This window comes from Miscanthus floridulus, chromosome 3, assembly GCF_019320115.1.
Source record: "Miscanthus floridulus cultivar M001 chromosome 3, ASM1932011v1, whole genome shotgun sequence".
NCBI classification, from domain to species: domain Eukaryota; kingdom Viridiplantae; phylum Streptophyta; class Magnoliopsida; order Poales; family Poaceae; genus Miscanthus; species Miscanthus floridulus.
In genome coordinates, this window is record NC_089582.1 from 41,410,118 (window position 1) to 41,437,756 (window position 27,639).

Here is a 27,639-nt window from a genome sequence, read left to right on the forward strand (position 1 = left end):
GCTCCGAGGCTCTCTCCTAGACAAGGACCTCCTCCTCGTATTCATCAATCACCTCCTCGTACTCTTGTTCTCCCGCGGTCACGAACTCCACTAGCTCGTTATCTATATGTATGAAATGATGATATATCACTTAGTAATACGACGACAACAACTCTAAAAATACAACTACATCTATCCAGCCACTAAGCTAACTCTAATGACTAAGGTGCTAAGTTACCCATCATTTCCACTAAACACGTATGAAACATTTCAAGCATTACCCTAGCAACTAAGGGCATCCTTATTCTTATTACCCATTTAATATATATACTAAAATAAGGAGTACTTAGCTACCCTATTTCTCAACCTATTCTAAGGCTACAAAAATTACAGTGAGCACATAATAATCTAATGAACCTATTGTAAAAATTTCGAAGCTAGCATTTCTACCATTTCACCGCAAAAATTCATTATCTAAATAATCATAATAATACAAGCATTCTAAAATAAATAAGGTAACCCTAAAGATACCATAGAACTATATGAACTAAATATGCTAACAGATAGATCTTGAATTTAGAAATCTAACAAAAATTAGTTCACAATTTTTGAGATGCCGCGCTCGGCGGGTATCTGAGGGCGGTTGGCCTAGCCGCATGGTGTCATTGCCGTCGCGGGCCCGATGCCCTGGCCGATCCGCTGCTATCTGGCCACCCTGCCACGCCGTGTTGCTGTCGCGTCGCGTCGCGCCTACACGCTTGCCGCTGCACTACGCTGCCTCTCCCTGGCCGGGTGGATGCCTTCCGCACGTGGCCGTGCATGCCGTTGCCACACCATTAATGGCGCTGCAACGCGCGGGCCATGGCCTATCGCAGACGCATGAGCTCGTCTCCTGCGCTTGGGCGAGGGTCCCTCGGCCACGACAACCATGTCCTCGCCCTCATGGTCTCTCACCTACCACCCCACCCCGCCTTGATTGATGCCTGGCCAAGCTCCAATTTTGGAGCTTTGCTTCCATCACCGCGCTGTTAAGACCGACCGGTCCTCTCCGTGGTCAGCCCTCTCCTCTTCATCCCGCACCAAATTAACTATTGCAATAGCTCTGCCTAGAACCCCCCATCGTCGTGCGCACCCAGGCCGCCACCCTGCCACTGCGGCTGTCGTCAGGCTTGTCGCACGCATGCAGCCAACATCGCTCGGGACGTCTTCGGCTGAGACATCACCTCAGCTAGGTCTGTGGTGAGTCCCTATTGCTCACCCGCTATCCCTACTACCTTGTTAGGGCTGGGGCTCACTGGAATGCCCTCACCATTGCGGTAGGGCGTCGCCGTCATGGAGAAGTCCTTCGACTACGTCTCGGCTTGTGTCACCACCACCCATCGTCACGCGATGGCCCTGAGGTGAGTGTCAGTCCTATAGCTAGGTCGGCAGGGGTCTCTGGTGGCCGACGTATTCGCTAGTGCCACCGCTCGCCGCGCCGGTGCGCGTGAGGAGGCCAAGGACCATGCCATTGTAAAGATGAGTTGTTGCGAGGGCTATTTTGCTTGATTATCGACTGTAGGAATAGGCCGTATAGTAGTCGCGTGATTAGCAGTTGAAGCAGGGGCGTTTTCGCATAAGTGTTGTCACGCCCGCGGGCTGCCCCGGTGTGGGCCGTCTCCACGCATGATTCAAGTTTTCTAGTGGTGGAATATGTCTGATGTGCACGCATGATTCAAGTTTCTAGTGGTGGAATATGTCTGATGTGCACGCATGATTCAATGTCCGTGGACCTTGCTGGCTTGTTTCTTCCTACTACGGTTTCTATGCTTTGTTATTCAGACTTTCTGTGATTTGTTATTACTGTTTTTATGCTTTTTCTTGATATGATGTGCAATGAAATTAAAGTCTTAATTTTCAGTCCGCCCCTAGCAGTTCCCTGCCACCCTGAGAGACCCGCGGCTAGATCCACCACGAGTTTGCTCCACCATGATCGATTTGTTCAGCGTCTGATGGAACAAAGTATGTAGCTGGCTATTTTTTTGGCGGTTTTGTTCTGTGTCCGCTATTTTCCGGAGGACATCAAAGCTGAGACTTTTGATGCATAGAAATAGACTTCTTTTCATCCAAGCTAAGACTTTTCTACGCTTATCCTTGATATAATGTGTATTCAAATCATGGCTACCCGATGCATAAAAACCAGGAACAATTTTTTATGCATATTAATCAACAGGCAAGCTGATGTATTTTTACGACAATTGTTTTTCCATGATGTTTTTATCTGATTTTTGGTTGCAGCCTTGGATGAATAGGTGGTTTGCAGAAAATGAAGAGCTACCAACGCAGGCAAGCATGATTTTCTGTACAATTGATTTTTTATTTCTACGCTTGAGCCAACCGTGTAAGCAAGAACTTATTTAGAAGATTTCTATACATTGTTGGAGCACATGTTATACATTGTTAGAACACAATTTTATATATTATTGTTGGAACACATTTTCATACATAGTTACGTGCGCGTATATATATATATATATAGTAAGACTATTCTGCAGCTGGTCATAGAATAATTTATTGTATAGTCACTTTGATTTACGATAATGTTTGTACCAATTTACGGTAATATGAATATGCATTTACGATACTCGTGTTACTACAACTCACGGTGATATTTACCATAATATTATAGTAAATCACTTAATAAGGAGTTACTGTAGTTTCATAAATTAGCATAGTAACTATCGTAACTCAAAGTGGTCACATAATAAGTTATTCTATGGCCAGCTGCAAAACAGTAGTTCTCTCTCTCTCTCTCTCTCTATATATATATATATATATATATATATATATATATATATATATATATATATAGGGAGAGGCTATTCAGTAGCCAGCTACAGAATAAGTTATTCTGTAGCCACCTCTATTTTGCCATAATTTTATATACTAATTTACCATAATGTCAATATATATTTACTATAGTTGGGTTACTATAACACACGGGGATATTTACCATAACGTTATAGTAAACCACTTAGTAAGGAGTTACTATAATCTCATAAATTAATATAATAATTATCGTAACTCAAAGTGGCTACAGAATAAGTTATTTTGTAGCCAGCTACAGAGTAGTAGTTCTATATATATATATATATATATATATATATATATATATATACGCGCGCATGATTTGAATACAAATAATATGATCTCCTCATATTGGCTTCCTTTTTCTGCACTCATATTGGAGAACAGTTTTGAATGATAAGCAAGCAAATTTTCTATGCAGTTTTGATTTAAACTTTTTATGCTTTTTCTCTCATACGACGTGCAATGAATTTGTAAAAGAAATTTCTACTTCTGAGTTTTAGCTGCAGGAGATGCGGCGTCACGGTCTTGGTGTGCGCTGATGGCTGAGGATCTCCTGTGGCCATGGAATATGTATCTGCCGACGAAGACAAACGCTGCCAGGTGCCGTCGGCTGGCGAGTACGCCCTGGCCCTCCCGTTGGCGCGCGCGGAGCCGCACCGCGACCAGCCTGTAGCGGAGCTGCGCCGCCGGCGCCGTGGCCGCACAGGCCCGCCCCTGCCGCACGCCAAGAGGAGCAGCTGTCCCAGCCGTCCAAGAGGAGGGGCGCGACGTTGGCGTGAGCGCCGCCGGGAGAGGGAGGGCCGCCGGCCATCAGGGGAGAGAGCGCCGTCGTCGGGCGTCGAGACATGACAGAGAGGAGGGGATTTTTTTCACTTTTTAATCCGGGCACGGCCGACGTGAGGGAGGGAGGCTGGGTGCCTGATTTGAACCCGATGGGCTGGGTGGGTCCTACATCTTGCGTCAGGGGAGGGGGATGCGCCTGATTTGAACCAGATCGGACTGGCCCAGGCTGCTGGCTCGGTGGAACCTGCAGGTTCGGGTCCTATATTTATTGGCAGCCCTAAGCTCCCAATATTATATCTAATATAGTGTGTGTCTATCTCTTTCTCTCTCTATATATATATCTATATATAGAGAGACTAATAGATTGTAACGTGCACACATATCTTGTATGTACTTAGATAATTAGTGGGCTTAAATCATCACCACGATGAAATCATCATGGGCTTGGAGTTTCGGCAAGCCACACGTTTGTCATTTGGATATATGGGTCATATGCATGACCCGAATACTGAGCCCATTTTTCTTAATCAAGCCCATGATGATTTCATAACCTCTTTGCAGCCCAAATATTCAATACATATTATATATATAGCCCATGACTTTAAAGTGTGACAACATCCAAGAGTATGTATAAGCATCCACTACTACAGAAGTTAACTGTAGGGCGGCTCTAGAGCCTCTGTAGGAGCGGCTGCGCCAGCCGCCTTTCTCAGGGTGTTCCTACAGAGGGTGCCTCTGTAGGGGCGGCTGGTGTTTTCAGCCGCTCCTACAGTTCCCTCTGTAAGGACAGCTGGTAATATCAGCCGCCCCTATAGTGGACTTCTGTAAGGGCGGCTGTATCACCAGCCGCCCCTGCTGTGTGTATTTGTAAGGGCGGTTCAATCAAGAACCGCTCCTACAGTGGATTTTTCAGCAAAAAAAATAATTCAAATTCAAATTTGACCACACACACATATATATATATATATAATTCAAATTCGAATCTGACCGCCACAAATATACATATATACATCCACAAACACAAGACCATTGTTTAGAACATCATCACAAATCATAATTCACAAAAGTCCATCATTACAACATAGTCCATTATGAAGTCCATCATTATAACATAGTCCATTAAGAAATCCACAAGTCCACATGCAAAACAAAGTCCAAACCGTTCCAAAGTCTGATCCAAATCATACCACAAGTCCACATTGTCATCAACGGCCTAGGGCTAACCTATCAGTCTCCGGAAGGTGTTGGTACAGAGGATTACTACCTAAGTCAGAAATAAGATGACGGTAAGTGCCTTTATGATACACAATCTGGTCCATTATGAAGTTGCAAAGGTCGCCGACCATCTCTAAGAGCTCGCCATCCTTGTATGGGTTCCTTCTCGTGTCTTTATCTTTCTCCAACTACAAGAGAACAAGTTTAGGTTTACTATATCACAACATATGCGAACTTTTCATACTACGAGCGAAGAGGTTCAAACTTACTAGATTGGGGTTTCTGTTGTAGCCACCGATGGTACTCATCATAATACATGTGTAGTATCCACAATAGAGAGAGAGAGAGAGAGAGAGAGAGAGAGAGAGAGAGAGAGAGAGAGAGAGACTAATAGATTGTAACGTGCACACATATCTTGTATGTACTTAGATAATTAGTGGGCTTAAATCATCACCACGATGAAATCATCATGGGCTTGGAGTTTCGGCAAGCCACACGTTTGTCATTTGGATATATGGGTCATATGCATGACCCGAATACTGAGCCCATTTTTCTTAATCAAGCCCATGATGATTTCATAACCTCTTTGCAGCCCAAATATTCAATACATATTATATATATAGCCCATGACTTTAAAGTGTGACAACATCCAAGAGTATGTATAAGCATCCACTACTACAGAAGTTAACTGTAGGGCGGCTCTAGAGCCTCTGTAGGAGCGGCTGCGCCAGCCGCCTTTCTCAGGGTGTTCCTACAGAGGGTGCCTCTGTAGGGGCGGCTGGTGTTTTCAGCCGCTCCTACAGTTCCCTCTGTAAGGACGGCTGGTAATATCAGCCGCCCCTATAGTGGACTTCTGTAAGGGCGGCTGTATCACCAGCCGCCCCTACTGTGTGTATTTGTAAGGGCGGTTCAATCAAGAACCGCTCCTACAGTGGATTTTTCAGCAAAAAAAATAATTCAAATTCAAATTTGACCACACACACATATATATATATATAATTCAAATTCGAATCTGACCGCCACAAATATACATATATACATCCACAAACACAAGACCATTGTTTAGAACATCATCACAAATCATAATTCACAAAAGTCCATCATTACAACATAGTCCATTATGAAGTCCATCATTATAACATAGTCCATTAAGAAATCCACAAGTCCACATGCAAACAAAGTCCAAACCGTTCCAAAGTCTGATCCAAATCATACCACAAGTCCACATTGTCATCAACGGCCTAGGGCTAACCTATCAGTCTCCGAAAGGTGTTGGTACAGAGGATTACTACCTAAGTCAGAAAGAAGATGACGGTAAGTGCCTTTATGATACACAATCTGGTCCATTATGAAGTTGCAAAGGTCGCCGACCATCTCTAAGAGCCCGCCATCCTTGTATGGGTTCCTTCTCATGTCTTTATCTTTCTCCAACTACAAGAGAACAAGTTTAGGTTTACTATATCACAACATATGCGAACTTTTCATACTACGAGCGAAGAGGTTCAAACTTACTAGATTGGGGTTTCTGTTGTAGCCACCGATGGTACTCATCATAATACATGTGTAGTATCCACAATGTAGACTCCCAGGCTTCTGCTTGGGGCACTGTGTGTTTTGCATATAGAGATGTTAAGTAATGCTATTGACAGACACATAATATATGGAGTACCAAAGTAAATAACACTTACCGCACATAGAGTTTTGACATACAACTTTTCCTTCCTATTTGGATGATGCCTCCCCTTATGTTCCTGGACATAGTGCCTGAATGCCCTGTTCCAATGGTTTTAGCAAATACAACTTGTTAGTATCCCACATTGAACCTTACAAGTATGTATACAAACATAGTAGCTAAAATGAGGATTGTCAATATGTATACGTCTTGACAATCGTTATGAAGTCTTTGTATGTCTCGACTGGGAAATCCGCTGAATCAAAGACCCATGCCATGCTATGTGAGAGCCAGACGCCTATGCAAATCCAGTGATCGCTGCATGAATTTAGTCATAGAAGGAACACATAAGCTCTTTTGCATCGAACAAAGTATATTGAACAAAGCTAAGTATACAGTCGAACTTACTTGAAGTGGTATGGTATCCACATATTATCGTGTTGTTGGAGATTTTTAAAACATAGGGCAATGTATGTCGCAACCTTGAGGGACTCTTCCAATATTTTCTTGTTCCTGATGTTCTCTTTCTTCTTAAGTGTCTTTCTAGCTCCGAGTTCTTTGCAATCTAGTTTCCACTCTTTAGGGTAATTAAAATTTGTTGATGCTATAGGTGAAGGGTCTATATACCCGTGTTTCAGAGCTAACCTCTTTTTCACAAAGTCCGCTTGCATTCTACAAATCGCGGCGTGGGTTAGTTATAACAAAATTAAAAGATTACATTCATATCATATCAAGAGGGCAAGGACTTACAGGCACCATATGCGAATTAGATTTATTTCCATTCGTCCGAGGTGGAAGCATGCCTAGATATCCTTAAACTCAACGGCAATTTGCCCACCTGGGGCTCCAAATGTGCCGGCAGGGATCCATGCTTGTAAGATTTCTAGTTCTGTTATTTGAGCACGCAAGTACCAATCATGGAACTTTCTCATTCCACGTGGCAAGCACTGTATGACTCGGTTTGGTAAGAAGTTCTTGCCTTTTTCATATTTATCCGGGCAATCATTTGACCATTTGAGGTTATCAACAGCTGGATACTTGTTAAACCCTTTATGCAGTTTGCTAGTGGTGCCCTCCTCAGAAGCTGGTGCTCTGAATTCTTTTACTTGGTTCTTAGGCTTGAACTGGTCATGGACCATCCACTTGTGCACCGACGAGACATCATTAATGCCCACATACGATGGCCTTATCTTGATTGGGATTTTGTTTTGAGCTTCCCATTCGGGCACGTCCTTGTCAACTTGTGCATCACATGCTCCAGGGGCCACTTGTTTTCACGTATCGACTGTTCACGAGGCAATTACTGTTTATGAGACACTTGTTATTCATGTATCGGCTGCGCTTGTTGAGAAGGATGTTGCATCTCATCATGCCTTGGCTTGGTATGAGCTAGAGAAGGACGTGGCATGTCATCATGCCCATGCTTGATATGAGGTGGAGAAGGATGTGGCATGTCATCATGCCCTTGCTCGGTACGAGATGGAGAAGTCTCTAGCGTGTGGTGGTCATGGCCATGGGCTGGTGAGTATACCTCCCCGTCCTCGACGGGTCGCTCCAGAGGATGAACTTCAGTCATAGTTGGCGAAGACTCGGTCAATACAATGTCCCGTCTATGCCAGAGGATGAACTGGTTCATGACGTCTCCGAGTAACATGAGCCCCTCGGGAGTAGGGTGTTCTATCTTCCAAGTCATGAACTTGAGCTTCACGGTATGCACCTCGACCCGAGTGTAGTCCTGCAGGATGTCCCTATTGTGCCACGTGCCGCCCGGAGGATGTGCCACTCCCATTGCCACATCAATGATCATGTTTTGCCTGCCCATTAGAACCACCAATTTGCAACTGGTTGGCGCCCGTATGCGATCGACGGGGGTTCTGATTGCTTTAGAACCTTGACTGCTGGGAACATCCGGAGGGCTGCCAACTACCGCCAGTTCTCTGGGCGGCCCCATTGGTGTCTATGGCTCCATCGTAGACAGTCCTTTCTCCACCAACATCTTTTCAACTAGAGCCTTCACTTGGCGCTCAAGATTAGACTCTCGGTCTCTGCCATGTTTCTTGTACATATGCCTCTCCTCTATGAATCTGTGCTTCCAGGACATCCGATTCCCTAGCCCCCTGGTGCGTCCTGTGTGCTCGGGGTTTCCCAAGGCAACGGTAAGCTTGTCCCTCTCTTTGAAAGGGTTGAATGCGCCCTTCTCCTTGTCTTCAGCAAGTTTCAGTATCTTTGATACTACCTCTCCGGTCTGCGGCTTAGCAAACTTGAGGCTACTACCCGATGAATCCACACTCCTCGCGTATATCCACTATTTGAGGTGTGGCTTCAACTTCGGCACTTCCATATTCCCGGTAGCTTCAGCCTCTACGTCCATCTTCCTAAAGACCTCTTGCTTGCCAGCATAGCCACCGGGGCCTAGACGAGGGTAGTGTTGGTTCTTCTTTGCCTGCTCGCTGTTACAAGCACTGAGGGCCAATGATGCCTCTGAAGTCTTCTCAGCCACGAGCTCCTCCCATTGACTTGGAGTTATGTTGCCATACTCGTGGAAAGGAGTTAACTTTTGTTGGATAAAGTTCTTGTTCAGATCTGACCGCCAACGTCGGAAGCTTTGCCCCATTATCTTAAAAGCATTTTGTTGTACCAACTCGTGCGTTCCCTCCAAAAACCTGAAGTTTTGCTTTAGCTTTTCCCATAGGTCTACCTTTTGGCTCATAGGTACAAGATTCCAGCCACGGATAGCTGGGTTCAACTTATCTCTAACTACAAACCCGATGTGATTATAGAATTTCGCCCTGTATGTATATGGCTCAAGGATTTGCCCATCTGGCCCGACCTCCGTTATCACATAGCATGCCTTGTCGTGATATTGGTTTGGCTTTCTAATCCCCCCTCGTTTCCTCTTTGGCTGGGTAGTCTCAGTCGTGGTTGTGTACTGAGGTTGTGGAGCGGAGGCCTCATTGTGAGTATCTGTGGCTCCTTCCTCTGATCTCCTTTGCCCCGCTACGTATTGTACGGCAAGACGAGCCAGAGGCCGACGTCGTCTTTCCAGAGGATGAGTAGGGACGACCTATGTATACAGCAGGTCAAAAGTGTTAGCAGAGGTAACATATAGCCATAGCATTAGCCAAATTTACAAGCTACTAAGGCTTTATCCGCACCTCATCGTTCGGATCAAAATCCTTGTTTAACTCTTCCTCCATTGGCCTCCGTCTAGGTTCTCGTGCGAAAGGATCCTCGGGACTTACATATCCCCCTGATGAGGTGTCGTCATCCTCATCCTCATCATCATCACCTTCTTTGCCTTGGGCATCCTCTCCGCCTTCTCTTCCTTGGGCTCCCCCACCGAATCCTCATCATCGACAAGGTCCTCCTGAGTAAGCATCACTTCTAGACCCTTTTCTAACTCGTTATCGAACTGCTCCTGAGTAAGCTGGTCATCTAGTTCTTGCTCTCCATGGGATGGCTGCTCATCATTCATGGGGCATCGGGATGCACTCTTTGATGTTCGCGACATTTCGTGCCTTGTTCTAAGAGATGCAAGAAAAAAAGTAGTATAAGTAGTAGTACTAGTGGTAGTAGTAGTACTAGTAGTACAAGTAGTAGTACTAGTACTAATAGTAGTACTAGTAGTAGTAGTACTTGTAGTAGTACTAGTAGTAGTAGTAGTACTTGTAGTAGTAGTAGTAGTAGTAGTACTTGTAGTAGTAGTAGTACTTGTAGTAGTAGTAGTAGTACTTGTAGTAGTAGTAGTACTTGTAGTAACAGCACCGTCCAAAACTATTGTTAAAAAAAAATCAGATTTGTACATATGCAGGCGAATCTGGTTCTCTTGGGGACACACACATGGATCTAGACCTGTTTTTTCAGCGGGGCTAGCAATTGCCAGGACTATTGCTGGGCAGAGGAACAGAAAAAGCAAGGTGAGAGAAGGAGTAGCCATTGTAGTAATAAGGGATATGATTGGCGGCCAACTATGGCAAGGCGCTGGCCAGAGGGGTAGGGCTTGTGATCTTTCTTCTTTGTGTGCTGTGAGATGTGAGATTAGAGGGGGCAAGAGGTGGTATTTATAGACTACGCTTGGAGAGATGGAGTGCGTGGGAGAGGCAGCGAAATCATTTAGGCAAGAGCATATCTGATATTAGCTTGCCCCATGACACACTCTATGCACCATGATTAAAGCACACACAGACAACACAATACTTTGTCTGCATAGTCTGATACACTTTAAGTGTTTAGCTTGTGGAATCAATCTATTCTATATGAGTTGATGTATTATAAATCCATTTTTCAATTTTAGTGAAATGACTTCATTTCCTATACTAATACGAATTATTAACTTGTGAGGAATAATAAAGTGGTGATGAATCAATTCCATTCCACAAACCAAACAAAAATTTGAGAAATGAAATAATGAATTCTTTTTGTCTGCAGGATTCACACAGATAATCGATTCATAATTGTATTGTTTAATAACACTTGAACCTACCGATAGCACCTAACCCAATGCAACCCCAAATTTTTAGATGTTTTGTTCAGCCGTACATTTGGCACTATGTTAGAAGGGATGTGAGGAGTGTGAAATCAAGGAAATATATTTTGTATAGCTTGAGGGAAGAAATCATATTTGACCACTGATCAATAAATAAAAACCTAATATGGCATAAAGTAGGCATTTTATCAAACACCTGAACTATAAAGCAACTGGGAACTACTGCTCCCCTGCAAATGGACGATAAAAAAAAATCTGAATCTCTCACAACTATGAATCCCTGTAGAAGCACATCCGCACAGGTGACCAATGTTTGAGCTCTGGACGGTCATAAGATAAGCACAAGACAGAGGATCTCACCGAGGGTGAGGCAACAAAATTTCTCGGAGAACCAGCAGAAATGGACAATTGGAGGGTAAGGGTTCTAGTATCCCGTGCAGCTGTGCAGCACCAGTGCCACAACAGTTCCTGTCTAAAAAATGTCGGGACCGCACTACCAACAGAGAACAAACAACAATCAAGCTGGGCCAGTACCTTTATCCTCTAATCTAATTTTTTTTTGTAAGATCAGAAGGTATATTTGTACATAAGAAATGGAGCCTTAGGCAACCACGCTTCCACACGGTCCATCATAGTAAACTGTTTGTATTCTAATGAGAGGAAAAAAACTGTAAGCCAGAAGCAATGTCTTGTTAGCTCACATTAAAGCTTACGGGATATTATGCTCACAAAAACTTGGGGGAAAAGGGCACCAAGCAAATAACTGAAAATTTCACATAAAAGCTCGACTTTTCCCTAACAATTCAAAACATTTTAGATCATTTACACGTATAGTATCTGCACTTTGTTCAATGATGTCCACTCGATTACATGCAAACGTGCCTTGTTTTAGGGACAATTCTTTGCACGAAAAAATGACAAGGTTCCCGCACTTCCACCATTTCAACTAAAAGATGTCTAACCAAAGCATCTCCCAACTATCTAAAGTTCATTGGTTAAATACTCCAATTAAGATTAGTATGACAGATGTGGTTTGAGAGGTGCTATTATAACTATTAAAACTCAATTTTAGAGTTAAGGAGGTTGTAAGGCTTATAGTGATCCACGGATACTCATGTTGTGAAAACAGTGGTTTTATGCGCCATGGCAGTATGTTTTATAACATCACTTAAGAAATTCGTTTAGTGCATTATTGTAAACCATCTGAAAATGAATAGTGCTAGTCGCAATAAATTTCGTACTTTCTTCCTTCTGCTCTTAACATTTTGGTTCTTATTTCATCTGACACATAAATCTACTTCCTAAAAAGATCAATCCTCTATATTGCGGTTAGCAAACAACAGAATAACTTCAGCTAGCTATAAACAAAATAGCAGAATTTCACTATCTTGTACAAGAACTGCAATGGTTCAGTTTCAATAGATAAGGGCAAAGACAATGAAATGGAGAAAAGAGTAATGGTAAAATTTTAGCTGCACGCACAACTTTTTCACCGTTCAAGTTCGGTCATCAGATCTTCAAGTCGTGGCAGTTCCTGTAATATGTCATTCAAGTTTGGCATACCCTATAACAAATATCACATGTACATAGTCAGTTATTATTATTTCTACTATTATGGCATATTAGATTCAATGTCATTTGGACCCTCTTTGTCTGGTTGAACTATGGAATTATATTCCCCTACTTCAGTACTTCTATTACATATACAAAACCAAGTAATAAATTTCTTTGTACCAAAGTGAAACTGAGAACAGAGAATAATTACTATTGTAGATCTTCTGACACGACCATCCAGACGAAGGATTATGTAGACATTCTCACAGTTGATTAGGGAAGAGAAGGGAAGGAACGGGACGGGAGGCGGGGGATCGGAGAGGAGGCACGCGTACCATCGAAAAGGGAGGGGACGGGGGCGGTTGCTTGCTCTTAGGAGGTCGAGATCTCAAACCCTAGCCGCCGTCGCGGCCTGGGAAACGGCGGTGGATGGGGCCGCGCCGGGGGAGACCTCGTAGCTGCACCAGGGGAGACCTCGTAGCTGCGCTGAGGAGAGAGTGGTGTGGTGGTCGGAGGAGAAGGGGAGAGCGGGCGGCGGCGCGGAGCGGGCGAGCGGCGCGGTGGGGCGAGCACCGGTAGCCTGACGGCGTCTGTATGTGATTTCGCCCAACTTCTAGCTTCTAGCGCCCACAGTGACGGTAATATACCTCAGAGCACTGTAGGGGCGGCTGAGGTTATCAGCCGCCCCTACATATGAATTAGCCACTGTAGGGGCGACTGAGGTTATAAGCCGCCCCTACAGTTGATTTTTTTTTTCAAAATTCTAAATCAAAATGAATTATTCACATGTAAATAATAAATAATACAGTACAAAATTTTATATTTATTTTTTATAGATATATTTACATATACAATAACTAAAATAACTACAACAGTTTAAAATTGCAAAATTGAACCTTTAAAAATGGGAAAAAATTTTAAATTTTAAAAAATTAAAATCAAAACTACTAAAATAATTTTGAGACACCAAATGATCTCAAATGAAAATTTGATAAACATCAAAGTTGTAGAGGTCATGAAGATCTATAACTTTTATTTTGGTTATCTTATCATTTGACAAAATTTGAACCTTTCAAATTTGAAATTTTAAAAAATAACAAGTTCGAACCAAAATTTTAGACCCAAAATGATTTCAACATAAAAAATGGTGAACACTAAAGTTGTTCAACTCATTAATATCTACAACTTTTATTTTAGTCATCTTGTCATTTGACAAAATTTGAACCTTTCAAATTTGAAATTTTGAAAACAACAAGTTCAAACCAAAATTTGAGACCCAAATTGATTTCAACATAAAAAGTGATGAATACCAAAGTTGTTCAACTCATGAATATATACAACTTTTATTTTGATCATTTCTTCATTTGACAAATTTTTAGCACACATTGTTCACTAATCTTACACATATCTCATATAGTTTATAAAACCTTATGAGAGATGTGTCACATTTGTGAACAATGTCATTACCACTTTGTCATATGAAGAAATGATCAATACAAAAGTTGTAGATCTTGATGAGTTATTCAACTTTGGTATTTATCACTTTTTCAGCTGAAATCATTTGGGGTACCAAAATCTTGTCTGAAGTTGCATTTTTTGAAATTCAAAATTTAAATTGCTCAAACTTTTCATATGGATATATTGACAAAACCAACAAAATAAATTGATAGAGAATGATTTTAGAAAATTTTAGGAAAAAAATCATCAGATTTGAAGTTAGTATGAGGAAGAAAAACTAGTTACAAAGTTGACCCACAGATTAAAAAAAGAAATCATACTGTTCACTATGATCATGTAAGGATCATTTAGAACAGTGTGATTTCTCTTTTTAATCTGTGGGTAAACTTTGTAACTAGTTGTTCTCCCTCATACTAACTCCAAATGTGATGGTTTTTTTCCTAAAAATTTCTAAAATCATGCTTCAACATTTAAGTTTGATCAAACTTGGATGTGACAATGTTTTACACATTTTAAAATGTGAAATTTGATAAGTTTAAACCAAATTTTGAAACCCTAAATGATTTCAACAGTAAAAGTGATGAATACAAAAGTTGTTCAACTCATCAAGATCTACAAGTTTTATTTTGGTTATCTTGTCATTTGACTAAATTTGAACCTTTCAAATTTTGAAATTTGAAAAAAGACATGTTGAAACCATAATTTGGACCCCAAATCATTTCAACTGAAAAAGTAATGAATACCAAAGTTGAATAACTCATGGAGATCTACAACTTTTATTTTGGTAATTTCATAATTTGATAAATTCTTAGTACACATTGTTCACACCGTGACAACTTTCCCCTTGACACCTTTTCGTTCCCATGGCAATACATCTTTGGGCAGGTTCTTTTCCACAGCCTCGATCTTCTTACAAAAGTATATAAATAGTGGCATCTCATCACACTTATTATAAGCTTCATCATCATCCACGCCATCAACTCTGATGATATGTTGTTTCCCGAAGGCCACCATGTGCTTTGTCTTCTACTTTGGGGGGAGGTTACTTTGCGGGTCGGGCATATAGAAGACTTGCGCGACACGTTCAGCGAGCACCCAAGGGTCATCCTGGTAGCCTACATTCTAGAGGTCGATGACTCTCTATCCGATCTCATTGAATTGATGTTGCTTGATCCAGCGGCAACAAAATAGGGCCACCTTTATATCCCTTCCATAGTCAAGTTCCCATATATCTTCAATTATGCCAAAGTACAGGACCTTTCGCCCCACTCCATCGAGAGCTCTATTCGGACGCCGCTGTTCTGATTCACAGATTTCCTGTCCTTTGTGTCGGTATAGTATGTGTACCCATTGATGTCATAAGCATTCCAAGACGTCACCTGTTTCGATGGCCCGATCGCCAACCGACTGATGGTAATAGTATCTATGGTTTCTCCAGGCTGTATGTTCTGGTCTTTCAACCATGATGTCAGGCGTTGCTTATGCTGTATCATGACCCAATCATCTGAACGGCCATTCCTCTCGGCCATAATGATAGTCATGTGTTCATCAATGTATGGTTGCATCACTGCCATACTCTGCAAGACACTGTAATGCACCCGACTCACCTCTCTATAATCACTGTCGAGGAACACTTTCCTACCACTTGTGCCCTTCCCATCTAGTCTTCCCTTGTGACAAGAATTAGGATTACCAATCCCTTTCTGTACTTTTAGCCACTCTTGGCAACACTTGACAACTTCTTCGAAATTGTAACCCTCTATCATGGAGCCCTCTGGGTGTGTTCGGTTATGCACGTATCGACTTACAACCGACATGAACCGCTCGTAGGACCACATCTCATGCAAGAAGCTAGGGCCCAGCGCCTCGATCTGATGAACCAGGTGAATCATGAGATGTACCATTATATCAAAAAAGCAGGAGGTAAACACATCTCTAGCTGGTTCTAAGTCTCCACCATGAATTCATGTAGGTCACTCAGCTCTTGCCTGCAAATCATGTTCTGTGAGATCTTCGAAAAGAAGTAGCACATGCGGGTGATGGCCATCTTTAGGAACTCTAGCTTTATAGCCCTGATTGTAATTGGTAGGAACACTGTCAGCATCACATGACAATCATGAGCCTTGTAGTATGTTAATGATAGGTCCTTCATCGACACTAGCTTCTTCGGGTTTGCCAAAAACCCAGTCGGCACTCTAACCCCCCTAAGGAAATTGCATATAGCTCTCCTCTCCTCTAGGGTTAGGTTAAAGCTAGCCACGGGAAGACTGTACTTGCCATTATCTTGCTGTATCGGCCAAAGCTCCTGCATCACGTTCAGCTACACCATGTCTTTCCGTGATCTGAGACCATCCTTTGACTTGCCCGTGTCCATCAAGGTAGCCATGAGACTCTCAAAGACATTCATCTGCACGTGCATCACATCAATGGCATGGGGGACCTCCAAGTCTTGCCAATAAGGTAGGTACTAAAAGAAGATCGATTGCTTCTTGAATGGTACGCCTTCGATGGGAGGTGTGCTTCTATCTCTGATCGTTCCATCCAGATTCTTCTTTCCATAGACGACGTGTATGTTTTGGACCATTCTGAACACATGTTCTACATTACGACGTCTCTCTAGAGGGGGTTCATCCTCCGGGATGTTGCCATAGTATCTTAGGTATAATTTGCCGCGATACTTGTGACCTGTCTTTAAGAAGCGCCGGTTCCTTATGTAAACTATCTTCCTAGATCCATCTAGGAACACCCATTTAGTACCATCCAAATAGACTAAGCATCTAGTCTTGCCTTTGAACTATCCAGACAGGGCAAACAGCGTGGGATAATCATTGGTAGTAACAAATATTATTGCTTTGCATATGAAGTCCTCCCACCAGAACACATCGTACATCGGCTCCCCATACCTCCATAGCCTCTCCATTTCTTGCATCAGTGGCTCCAAGAACACGTCTATATCAATGCCTGGTTGTTTGGGGCCAGAGATAAGAATGGTGAGGAGAAGGTACTTCCTCTTCTGACACAGATACGTTGGGAGGTTGTACATGGTCAAGATGACTGGCCATGTGCTATGGTCGGTCATCCTCTCATTGAAGGGATTCATTCCATCGGTGATCAAGCTGAACCGTACATTTCGTGGGTCATCACTGAATTCTGCTTTGTACTTGGCATCGAACGCTTGCCACTGGCTACAATCGGCCGGGTGTGTGATCGTATCATCATCCACCTTGCGCTCATCATCCCACCATGTCATCAGTGCGGCTTCCTTAGGGTTTAGGAACATACGCCTCAAGCGGTCGGTCATTGGCAAGTACCACATAACCAGGGCAGAAATTCTTCTCTTATTTGCATCATTGCCTAATGGAGTTTCCTCTGGGGGCTGAGATTCTTGCACCACCTTCTTCCCACCCATCTTCCTCTTTCCTATGGAGGCTTCCACCCCACTTTGAAGGTCATTGTTCTTGTACCGACTAGCCCCACATCTAGGACATGTATCTAAAGTCTCGAACGATGTGCCACGCCGAAAAAGGATACAGTGGTTGGGGCATGCATGGATTTTTTCAACCCCCAATGTGAGTGGACTTATAACCTTCTTCGCTTGGTATGTGTTGGTGGGAACTGTGTTCAGCCATGGGAGCAACCGTGACATGAGGCACAACAGATCATCAAAGCTGCAGTCCGACCAGCCGTACTTAGCCTTCAGGATGAGTAGCTCAAGCACAAAACATAGCAGTGTGAAGTATGTCGGACAGCCCTTCTCAGCATCATACACAGTCTTTTTCGATGCTTTTGTCACCCTCTCAAGATTTTCTAGACCTCTCTTGCTCTTTTCTAATATTTCTGGTCCAAAGGCCTCAAGCATTTCGTCCAAGTTGTCACCGTCATCTACATCCCCCTCACGTGCTTCGCCATCATTGCTGGCACCACCAGCATCATCACCACCTTGTTCATTGCCAAAGCCACCACCTTGTTGATTGCCAAAGCCACTACCTTGTTGAGTGCCATAGTCACGATCCATTTGTTGCTCAAGATCGTCTGTGAATCGGGACAAGTATGCTTGGGTTTCAGCTTCATCAGCTAGATCATCGTCGCTGTCATCAACAACCACTGTTTCACCACGATGAATCCACACTGTGTAGTCCGGAACAAATCCTCTCCTAATCAGATGTTCTTTGATGGTACTCACATCTCGAAATGCAATAAGGTTCTTGCAATCTTTGCAGGGACAAATAATCATGTCACTATTCTCTTTCAACGTCACTACATGCTTCTCTGCGGCTTTGATGAATTTGTCCACCTCATCACGAAAAAGAACATCGTGTCTTAATGAACCATACATCCAAGAGTTCCTGTAGTCCATCTTATAGAAACAAAACAACCAAAGAAAGAATATTACTAGAGAATAATTGTATATACCTGAGACACGCACCATGGTAGTAGAGGATAGTTAATTAATTGACTATTAATGAATAAATATTTTAAAATATAAATTAATTGGTTCAAATAAACAATTTCAAAGAAAACAATTAGCAACATTTAATATTTCATCCACTACCTTTCATGCAAACTCCATTCCAATTTCATGGTAGAGGATAATTAATTAATGGCCTATTTATCCATAACTAATTAAAAACACACATTATAGAAAGGAATCAAAATAAATGTTAAGTGATAATTAGTAGCCATGGTAGAGGATATTTTACACATTAGCAACAATTAAAATCTTACACATTCACCTATATGCAAACCCTAGTCACATAAAGAAAAAATTGAAAAAGAAAAAAAATCCTAGATCTAGATCTAGATGTAGGGTTTCATGACACATGCACCAAACTTCACTAATACTACACTAAAATCAACAAAGATGTACTAACAAAGGGTGTAATATTACTTCCCTACCTAATTTACCCTAGTATAGTGAAAATTAGGATCCAATTTCACTTATAACTAGCTCAAGCTCTATGGAAGAGAGAGAAAACCAAAAATCAAATTACTCACTAACCAACGAATTAAACTTCAAATAAAGAGTTGGAGAAGTATTTCCTTACCTTTTAGAGCCTCTCCACCAAAAGATTTGAGATCAAAACCTCCCCCCTTAGTAGAGCAATTTTTAGGAGGAGCCCAAGGCCTCCCAACCTTTTTTTAAAGAGTGTGTCCCGAGGTGGAAGAAGGGGTGACTGCTATTTATTCGTGCGCCATCAGTAGGGGCGGCTGGTGATTCAGCCGCCCCTACAAATGGGCTCTACAGGGGCGGCTGGTGATTGAGCCGCCCCTACAGATAAGCCCCAACTATAGGGGCGGCTCAGGTTACCAGCCGCCCCTACAGTGCCATCTGTAGGGGCGGCTAGGCTGCTGGGGCCCGAGGACCCCCACTGTAGGGGCGCCCCCAACCCCAGCCGCCCCTACAGTAAAAATGCCCCTGTTCCTACAGTGCGAATCTGGCATAGTGATCATGCTATTGTCAAATTGTTTTATGGGACTCATTTGACTCGTGCTAAATTGCTATGTAATATTACAACATGCCAAAATTCCATCATACAATAATGAAATAGGTTTTAAGAATAGTCTATGCAGTTAGCAACTAACCTTGGTCTATTGATATCTAATGGCATTGTCAATGTCTTGACAAGCAACATATAATCCACAGGCTAAGCTGCCAACAAATGGTTGTTGGGAGCACTATTACAAACACTGAAATATTTTGTACTCTTAGGTTAGATCCATTTGTACAACCAATTTATGACCAGATAGTGGTTCTAGATCACTAGAAACCTCTGCGCGGCATTGCCGCGCAGTCAATAGGCGGCCATTTCTTGATTAGATCTGTGTGTAACCAAGCACACAATTGGGCCTCAGTGCTGAGTAGATAATTGAGAATCCATGGTTTTCAATCAGTTGTAACATATATGTGAAGTTGTGAGATCTCTAGCTAAGATCAGTGTTGCTAGGACAAAAGTCTGTATAGACTCCAACGTGATGGACTAGGATCCTAGGGGTTCCCCATAGGGTTTACTACTCGGATGGGCCCTGGGCTGGCCCATGGTTTGCTGAAGGACTCGATACAAGGTGGCATGGACTTATTCAAGATCAACTTAGTCAGCTTACTAAGAAAGCTAGATTCTATAATAGGATTATGACTCTTCTATTGTAACTGGCTAGGACTAGATACGTACCCTTACCCTCTCCCCTATATAAAGAGAGGTACAGTGTACCCCCTTTTACACACAATCATACCAATCAATCCAACGTAAAAGGCAACACGCCGACTGGACGTAAAGGCTATTACTCGATCATGAGGGTCCAAACCAGTATAAATCGTTCGTCTCTTTATATTCACTGCCAGGTTCCACGTATGTCGAAGCCCACCAACCATTGTCTCGGGTAACCCCATGATGAGTTGCCAATCATCAAACACCGACAGCTGGTGTGCCAGGTAAGGGCTTTCGGTGACTTCACAATCGAGAGCTCGACGGACCTCGACAACATGATTTTCGCTGTGGGATCCACTTTTGTCTTTGGCTCTTGGATCTGCATGGTGGATGACCACGGCCAGCTCTAGAGTCACCTTATGGAGATCCTGGCTCATCAAACTTCTCTAGCTGCTTCAACAGCCACGCCGAATCTTCTCGCCGATAAATTTTCATGACTTTCGATTTCTGATCCAACTTGGACTCAGAATGCCGTGGAAGACAAAGAATCCCACTCGGACATGAGCGATCTGTCTGGGTTGGTGATCCCATCACAAGCCCAAGTTGAAGACCCAAGTCATTTTCCACTCAGACTCAAGAATTTAGCTTCAATCTATCAAGATACAATCAGCTACCTCACACAACGAGAGCAAGAGATCCCATTGATGGGTGCCCAGAAGGGTTTGGTTCTGACCATCACACCCAAAGGAGGCATCGTTCACTGGCTGGGTGCCCGACCTAGAACTTCATCTACAGATTCCTCTCGCCTAGTTGGCATGGTAGAAATCCTACCCTATTAGGACGGTAGCACTCTTCCATCCAATGACAATCGCGGCTCCACAAAGATCTTAGACAGCGTGACAACTGCAGAGTCTGGAACTCACTCGGCACCAAGACACTCCAGGGAAGTCTTCATGGCTGGTCACCATATCCCTATGCCATAGGCTCTAGATATTCAAGATGGAGAGGAGACTTTGTCTAACATCTCCTCGAATGCTCCAGCACCTAACGGAGAGACTAATGAGCAGAAGACAGCTAGGGAGAAGAAGAATAAAGCATGATAGGCCCATCATAATGGAGCCCAACATCACAAGGAAGAGTGGGACCGATATCAGTCGACCTATCACAAAGTTGAACAACTGCGCTTACCTACAGAAGCCGAGGCCGAACAACACTATCAGGACCAAGAAAGGAATCGGCAACACCAAGAACATGACAATAGAGGGCTTTAGCATCATGTAACCTCGACGTTGACTTTATGGAAGTTGCTAGTCATAGGGTTTTGAGCACACCCTACGCCAACGTCTACGCTGTAGCAAATGAGCTAGCCGCTATAGAGAACCCAACTGATGATCAACGGTGCCTCAAGGTCATCCTAGAATCCACTGCCCTACAGATGCAAGCAGCAAAGGGGGCCTCCACCGCTAACCGTTCTCGAGGGCCAGATCAGCACCTCCCTATCAATTCTTGGCAAGGGGCTGTGCACTGAGTACCAGCCCTTTCACGTCTATGGCCGCAGGGTAATCAGAACAGGAATCAGGGTGCCACACAGTCAGCTTACCATCATCAGGGACATTATTACAACAACAGGGAAGGTAGAGGCAAGTTTGAGTATAGGGAAGTAGGCATCTCTCCTGATAGATTTCCATGTTTCTTGGATAGACTCCTTCCTATCTAGCTTCCCTACAAGTTCAAGCCATCTAACCATCCCTAGTACGACGGGAAGACAGAGCCCAATCAATGGTTGCGTATCTACACTTAGTCCATCGAGTTGGCTAGTGGCGATGATGATATCAAGGTTCTATATTTTCCCATGGCACTCAAGATTGTGCCACTCTCCTAGTTGGACAAGTTACATCCCAACTCAATCGATACATGGGAACAACTCCAGCACAAGTTCTACGAAAACTTTTGTGGTGTTCTCACCCACCCAAGCACTCGAACCAAGCACTCAAAATGAGATGAAACTTTCCAAGAATATTGCCATCGCTTTGCAGAGTTATGAGCCTAGGTCTATGATATCACAGACAGGGAGGTGATTGAACACTTTTCCAATGGGATCAGGTACAAATGGTAGTTTGAAAAGTTCTACGACAGTAACCCAGAGACAGCTGAGGACTTCAAGCATACCGTCCAAAAGATGATTGCATCTGAGGAGCGAACACGGGAGCAATTCCTGACACATAATCAGCAGGACAACAGAAACTATGACCCTAGGTGCAATCAGGGTGGGCAGTCCAACAAGAAATGAGGACCTTATAACACCCTTGCCTCCATGGATAGACCCAAGAAGTCTACAAGAACAAGAGGTTTGAAGATCTCAAGAATCTACCCTGCCCTTTCCACAAGAACGCCAAGCACACGGCGGCCGAGTGTAGACAACTTTAGGAGCTAGGGTTCTATGCAAAGACCAACAAGGGCAAGGGTAAAGATTATGACAACAAGGATGAAGATGGGAACGCCGATCTAGGCTTTCAATAGCCCAAAGTGCCATTGCAGTAATCTTTGTAGGAGTCCCATCTTTGTCAGACAAGCGTTCGAGGAAGTTGGCTCTTTGGGACATCTTGGTAGGGGAACCCGCCACACCCAAGTACCTCAATTGGTCTGAGTGCCTGATCCAATTTTCTAGAAAAAGATCAATGGACTAGCATGTCTAAGGCTGGCCACTACCCACTCATCCTAGGTCTAACAATCACTGGCATGACAGTCCCCAAGGTCCTGATTGATGGCGGCGTAGGATTGAACATCATATTTGCAGACACATTGAAGAAGATTGGCCTGGACTTCACCAGCCTACTTACTCCGATAGACATCCCTTTCTACGTGATAGTACCCATCAAAGCAGCTATGCTACTCGGACAGATCATGCTCCCGATCACGTTTGGCACCCCAAATAATTTCTAAATGGAGTTCATCAATTTCGACGTGGCTGATTTTGAATCATCTTACCATGCTATCTTCAAATGACCTGCTCTGGCCAAATTCATGGCCGTTCCCCATTATCCGTACCTCTTGCTCAAGATGCTAGGTCCTAATGGCATACTCTCCTTCCGAGGCGACTTAAAGAGCTCATATGACTATGACACGGAAGCCGTCCAGATTGCAGCCAAGGCGTAACTTGCCTTCAAGACACAACAGATTGCTAACCTTGCACAAGAGACTAAGCCCGAAGATATGGAGATTCTGACTAAGAAGGCGAGTATCATCGCACCTCCCTTTGATTCAGACATCATCAAGATTGACTTGGGTATCGGAGATCCTACCAAGATGGCACTTATTAGTGACCATCTTCCAAAAGAATAGGAAATCACGCTCATCAACTTTCTAAGGGACAACAAAAATATCTTCACTTGGAAGCCGACTGACTTGCCTGGTGTCCCGAGAGAATTGGCTGAGCACAAATTGGAATTGAATCCTGGCTCAAAGCCAGTTAAACAACGCTTGCGATGGCTTTCACCAGGCAAAAAGTTAGCAATCAAGAAGGAAATCACTAAGTTGTTGGTAGCCGGGTTCATCAGGGAAATTCTACACCCTGATTGGCTGGCCAACCCAGTACTCGTACAAAAGAAGAACTCGATCGAGTGGCGCATGTGTATCAACTACAGAGATCTCAACAAGCATTGCCCAAAGGACCCCTTTGGCTTGCCTCACATTGACCAGATTGTAGACTCTACGGCCTCTTTTATCTTTTCTTGATTATTACTCGGGCTATCACCAGATTGCCCTTTGGAAACAAGATCAAAGCAAGACATCCTTTATTACTCCGTTTGGCACCTCCTACTACACGACTATGTTGTTTGGGTTAAAGAATGCTAGTGCTACCTATCAACGGGCTATCCAAGCATGCCTAAGTGAATAGATCAGTCGTAATGTTGAAGCCTACGTTGATGATGTAGTCATCAAGACCAAGGATCCCTCTACTTTGATCGCTGATTTGAAGGAAACTATTGATAATCTATGAGAATACAAGTGGAAGCTTAACCCAACCAAGTGTGTCTTTGGAGTTCCATCCGGACAGCTGCTGGGTTTTCTTGTGAGCCATCGAGGTATTGAAGCTAGCACTAAGCAAATTCAAGCAATTACCTAGATGACTCGTCCCCACCACATCAAAGATGTTTAGAAGTTGACAAGGTGCATGGCCGCCCTCAATTGATTTATCTCATGACTCGGGGACAAAGGTTTGCCTTTCTTGAAGTTGTTGAAGAAATCAGGCAAGTTTGAGTGGATGGCAGAAGCAGATGAAGCCTTCCAATAGCTCAAGCAGTATCTATCCATGTCTCCGATACTCACCCCACCCGACAAGCAAGAACCACTGTTACTCTACATTACAGCCACTACTATGGTAGTCAACACGATAATAGTTGTGGAATGGGCCGAAGAAGGACACACATATAAGGTACAATGACCTATCTACTACATTAGCAAAGTGTTGTCAGACTCCAAGGCCAGGTACCCACATGTGCAAAAGCTCCTTTATGGCTTCTTGATCACTTCATGCAAGCTCCACTACTTTGATGAGCACAAGGTCACAATGGTATCCGACTTCCCACTCGGTGACATCTTACGCAACCATGATGCAACAGGGTGCATATCCAAGTGGACAGTTGAACTTGGAGCACTCAACATCGAATTTGTCCCTCATAAGGCTATCAAATCTCAGGTCTTAGCTGATTTTATAGCCAAGCGGATGGAAATCTAGCAACCTACCCCGACAGTCATCCTAGATCATTGGAAGATGTACTTTGATGGCTCTTTGAAACTTGGAGGTGCAGGCACTGGTGTTCTCTTCATCTCTCCTGATGGAAAGCAGCTTAAGTATGTCTTACAAATTCTTTTGCCTGCTACCAACAATGAAGCCGAGTACGAGGCGCTCCTTCATGGCCTCCGAGTGGCAATTTCAATTGGCATTAAGTGACTACTCATTTGTGGCGACTCTTTGATAGTCATCAATCAAGTAAACAAAGATTGGGATTGCACCAAGGAAACCATGGACGGTTAGTAGAAGTCCACAAACTTTAGAAGCACTTTCAAGGCCTAGAAATCCACCACGTTGTGCAAGATCTCAATGTGACAGCCGATGTCTTGGCTAAGTTGGGATCAGACAGAGCACATGTATTGGCTGGTGTGTTTGTTCAGGAACTCGACATCCCTTCAATCAAGCAGGAGGCTTCCACGCCAACTGATACCCCGATGCTCGACGCTCAAGTCCTAGTTATCAACCCAGCGTGGACACAAGTGTTTATCGACTACATACAGGACCACAAGCTGCCTGATGACAAGGTAGAAGTAGAGCAGATCACACGCAGAAGCAAGAACTATGTCTTAGTCGGGGACAGGCTCTATCGACGTGGCGCATCCTCTGGTGTTCTCCTCAAATGCATTAGACCTGAAGAAGGACAGTAGATCCTAGAAGAAATCCACTCTGAGAGTTGCGGCAATCACACAACCTCTAGGACTTTAGTCGGTAAAGCTTTTTGATCTAGGTACTATTGGCCTACAACACTTAAAGATGCGGAAGGGTTGGTGCGACAATGCAAGGGTTGCCAGTTTTTTGCCAAGCAAGCCCACGTTCTAGCTCACAATCTCATCTGCATACCTCCATCATGGCCCTTCTCATGTTGGGGACTCAACATGGTTGGACCACTCAAACGCGCTCCGGGTGGCTTTGAGTACATCTATGTGGCTATCGACAAGTTTACTAAGTGGATCGAGTACTAGCCACTCATCAAGTTCAACTCCACCAAGGTAGTAGAGTTCATGCAAGACATCATGTACCAATTCGGCATGCCCAATTGGATTATCACTGATCTCGGTTCACCCTTCACGGCTATCGAGTGCAGAAGTTGGGCGCAAGACTGCGACATCAGCATTGACTATGCCTCCATTGCTCACCCTCAGGAAAACGGTCAAGTTGAATGGGCTAACAGGCTATTGCTAGCCGGATTAAAGGCTAGGCTGTATGACGAGCTCAAGTACTATGGTGGCAAGTGGATTTATGAGTTGCCCAAGGTTGTTCGGGGACTACGCACTCAACAGAGTAGAGCGACAGGGTACTCACCCTTCTTCCTGGTTTATGGGTCAGAAGCCATCTTAGCGGCAGACTTAATATGGAACTCTCCAAGGTTCGAGCAGTACGACGAGGACGAAGCAGATAACACTCGGCGGCTAGAAATCGATAGTGCTGAAGAAGTGAAGCTGAACGCACTCTTCCAGTCTGCCAGATACCTGCAGGGCTTGCGTCGTCACTATGACAAGAACGTGCGCCCCCGCACTTTTCAAGTCGAAGATCTAGTCCTTAAACGTATCCAGAATACTATAGAATAACACAAATTGCTCGGTCCCAGGGAAGGTCCTTTCATCGTCTCCAACGTTACTCGGCCAGGCTCCTTCGAGTTAATAACAGAGGACGGCGATCCCGTGTCTAACTCTTGGAACATCGACCATCTACGAAGATTTTATGCTTAGTAGTTTTAAGTAGTTTTTTAGTAATTTTAGTTTTCTAGCCTATGTACTTAAGATTCTTCGTTATTAATACAAAATCAATGTTAGATAAATCTGTTTTTTACTCTTCTGCAAGGTACACAACCTAGTGGTTGCTTACACCTTTATTTAGCCTTTTTCATGTCATATACGAGATACAGCCGACTACTCACACGGTTACGCATCTCTAAGTATGATGACGTCACTTGAAACACAGTTTTACTCTGCATATACCGAGTATTGGGCTATATTGCCTTTTCCTAGGAGATACGCCACCTACACGGATAGCTTACATTTCTATGGCCGGTGTGTGCCAATTATCGACATTTAGTGTTACTATCACATGTCGTCCTGGGTAGGGTGATTCTCGGAAGCAAGACACCTGATTCGTTCACTCTGGTGCGGGTCCCTCATAGTGAACAATCGCTAAAAAGACCCCTTGATACAAGTGGTATTACGCGCACTTAAGTCCGACGGAAGGGTCTAACATGATACTCATCATAATGACTGTGTTGACTACCTTTTTACTCGACTAACTTGTCTTATACACCTTCTTAAGGGTAAATCAGGACATAAAAAGTTTAAGTCATGTAGACTACAATCTTATGTACAGATTAACAAGTCTAAAACAACTTTTTATAAATAAAAGTTACCCAAACAAGCCAGACCTAGAAAGGGACTGGGCTTATCACAGAGTTCATTGTATCTGGAACCTGCTACAGTCTAACACCAGCATCTAGCTGGTTATCATGACTACCTTCCTTATCTTACACAGGTCCAACACCTTACAAATCTAGTCGTTGCTCAAGTCAAGCTGATACATAAAGCGCTTGGCTATCTCCTCGATGGCTTGTCTGGCTTCGGCCAGTACTTCTGTGGAAAATTCCAAAGAATGGAACTCACCGAGAGGCGTCAAGTCTACTCCAGGGATCATCAGCTGGGCAGCAACAAGAGCATGCAGGACCGCATCTTTCGCT

At 43.6% G+C, this 27,639-nt stretch overlaps 2 protein-coding genes across 2 annotated transcripts; one reads left to right on the forward strand and one right to left on the reverse strand.

Annotated features, from left to right (window-relative positions):
* Positions 1-6,060: 6,060 nt before the first annotated feature.
* LOC136543603 (uncharacterized) lies at positions 6,061-7,036 on the reverse strand. The gene is made up of 5 exons (XM_066535998.1): positions 6,908-7,036; positions 6,707-6,817; positions 6,516-6,600; positions 6,340-6,432; positions 6,061-6,258 (listed from the first exon to the last, which is right to left on the reverse strand). The coding sequence occupies exons 1-5, from the start codon at positions 6,928-6,930 to the stop codon at positions 6,061-6,063; spliced, it is 510 nt and encodes a 169-aa protein (XP_066392095.1). The 5' UTR covers positions 6,931-7,036.
* Positions 7,037-25,966: 18,930 nt separating this feature from the next.
* LOC136543604 (uncharacterized) lies at positions 25,967-26,506 on the forward strand. Its single transcript, XM_066535999.1, has one exon. It carries the CDS (start codon positions 25,967-25,969, stop codon positions 26,504-26,506), a length of 540 nt encoding a protein of 179 aa, XP_066392096.1.
* Positions 26,507-27,639: the final 1,133 nt, after the last annotated feature.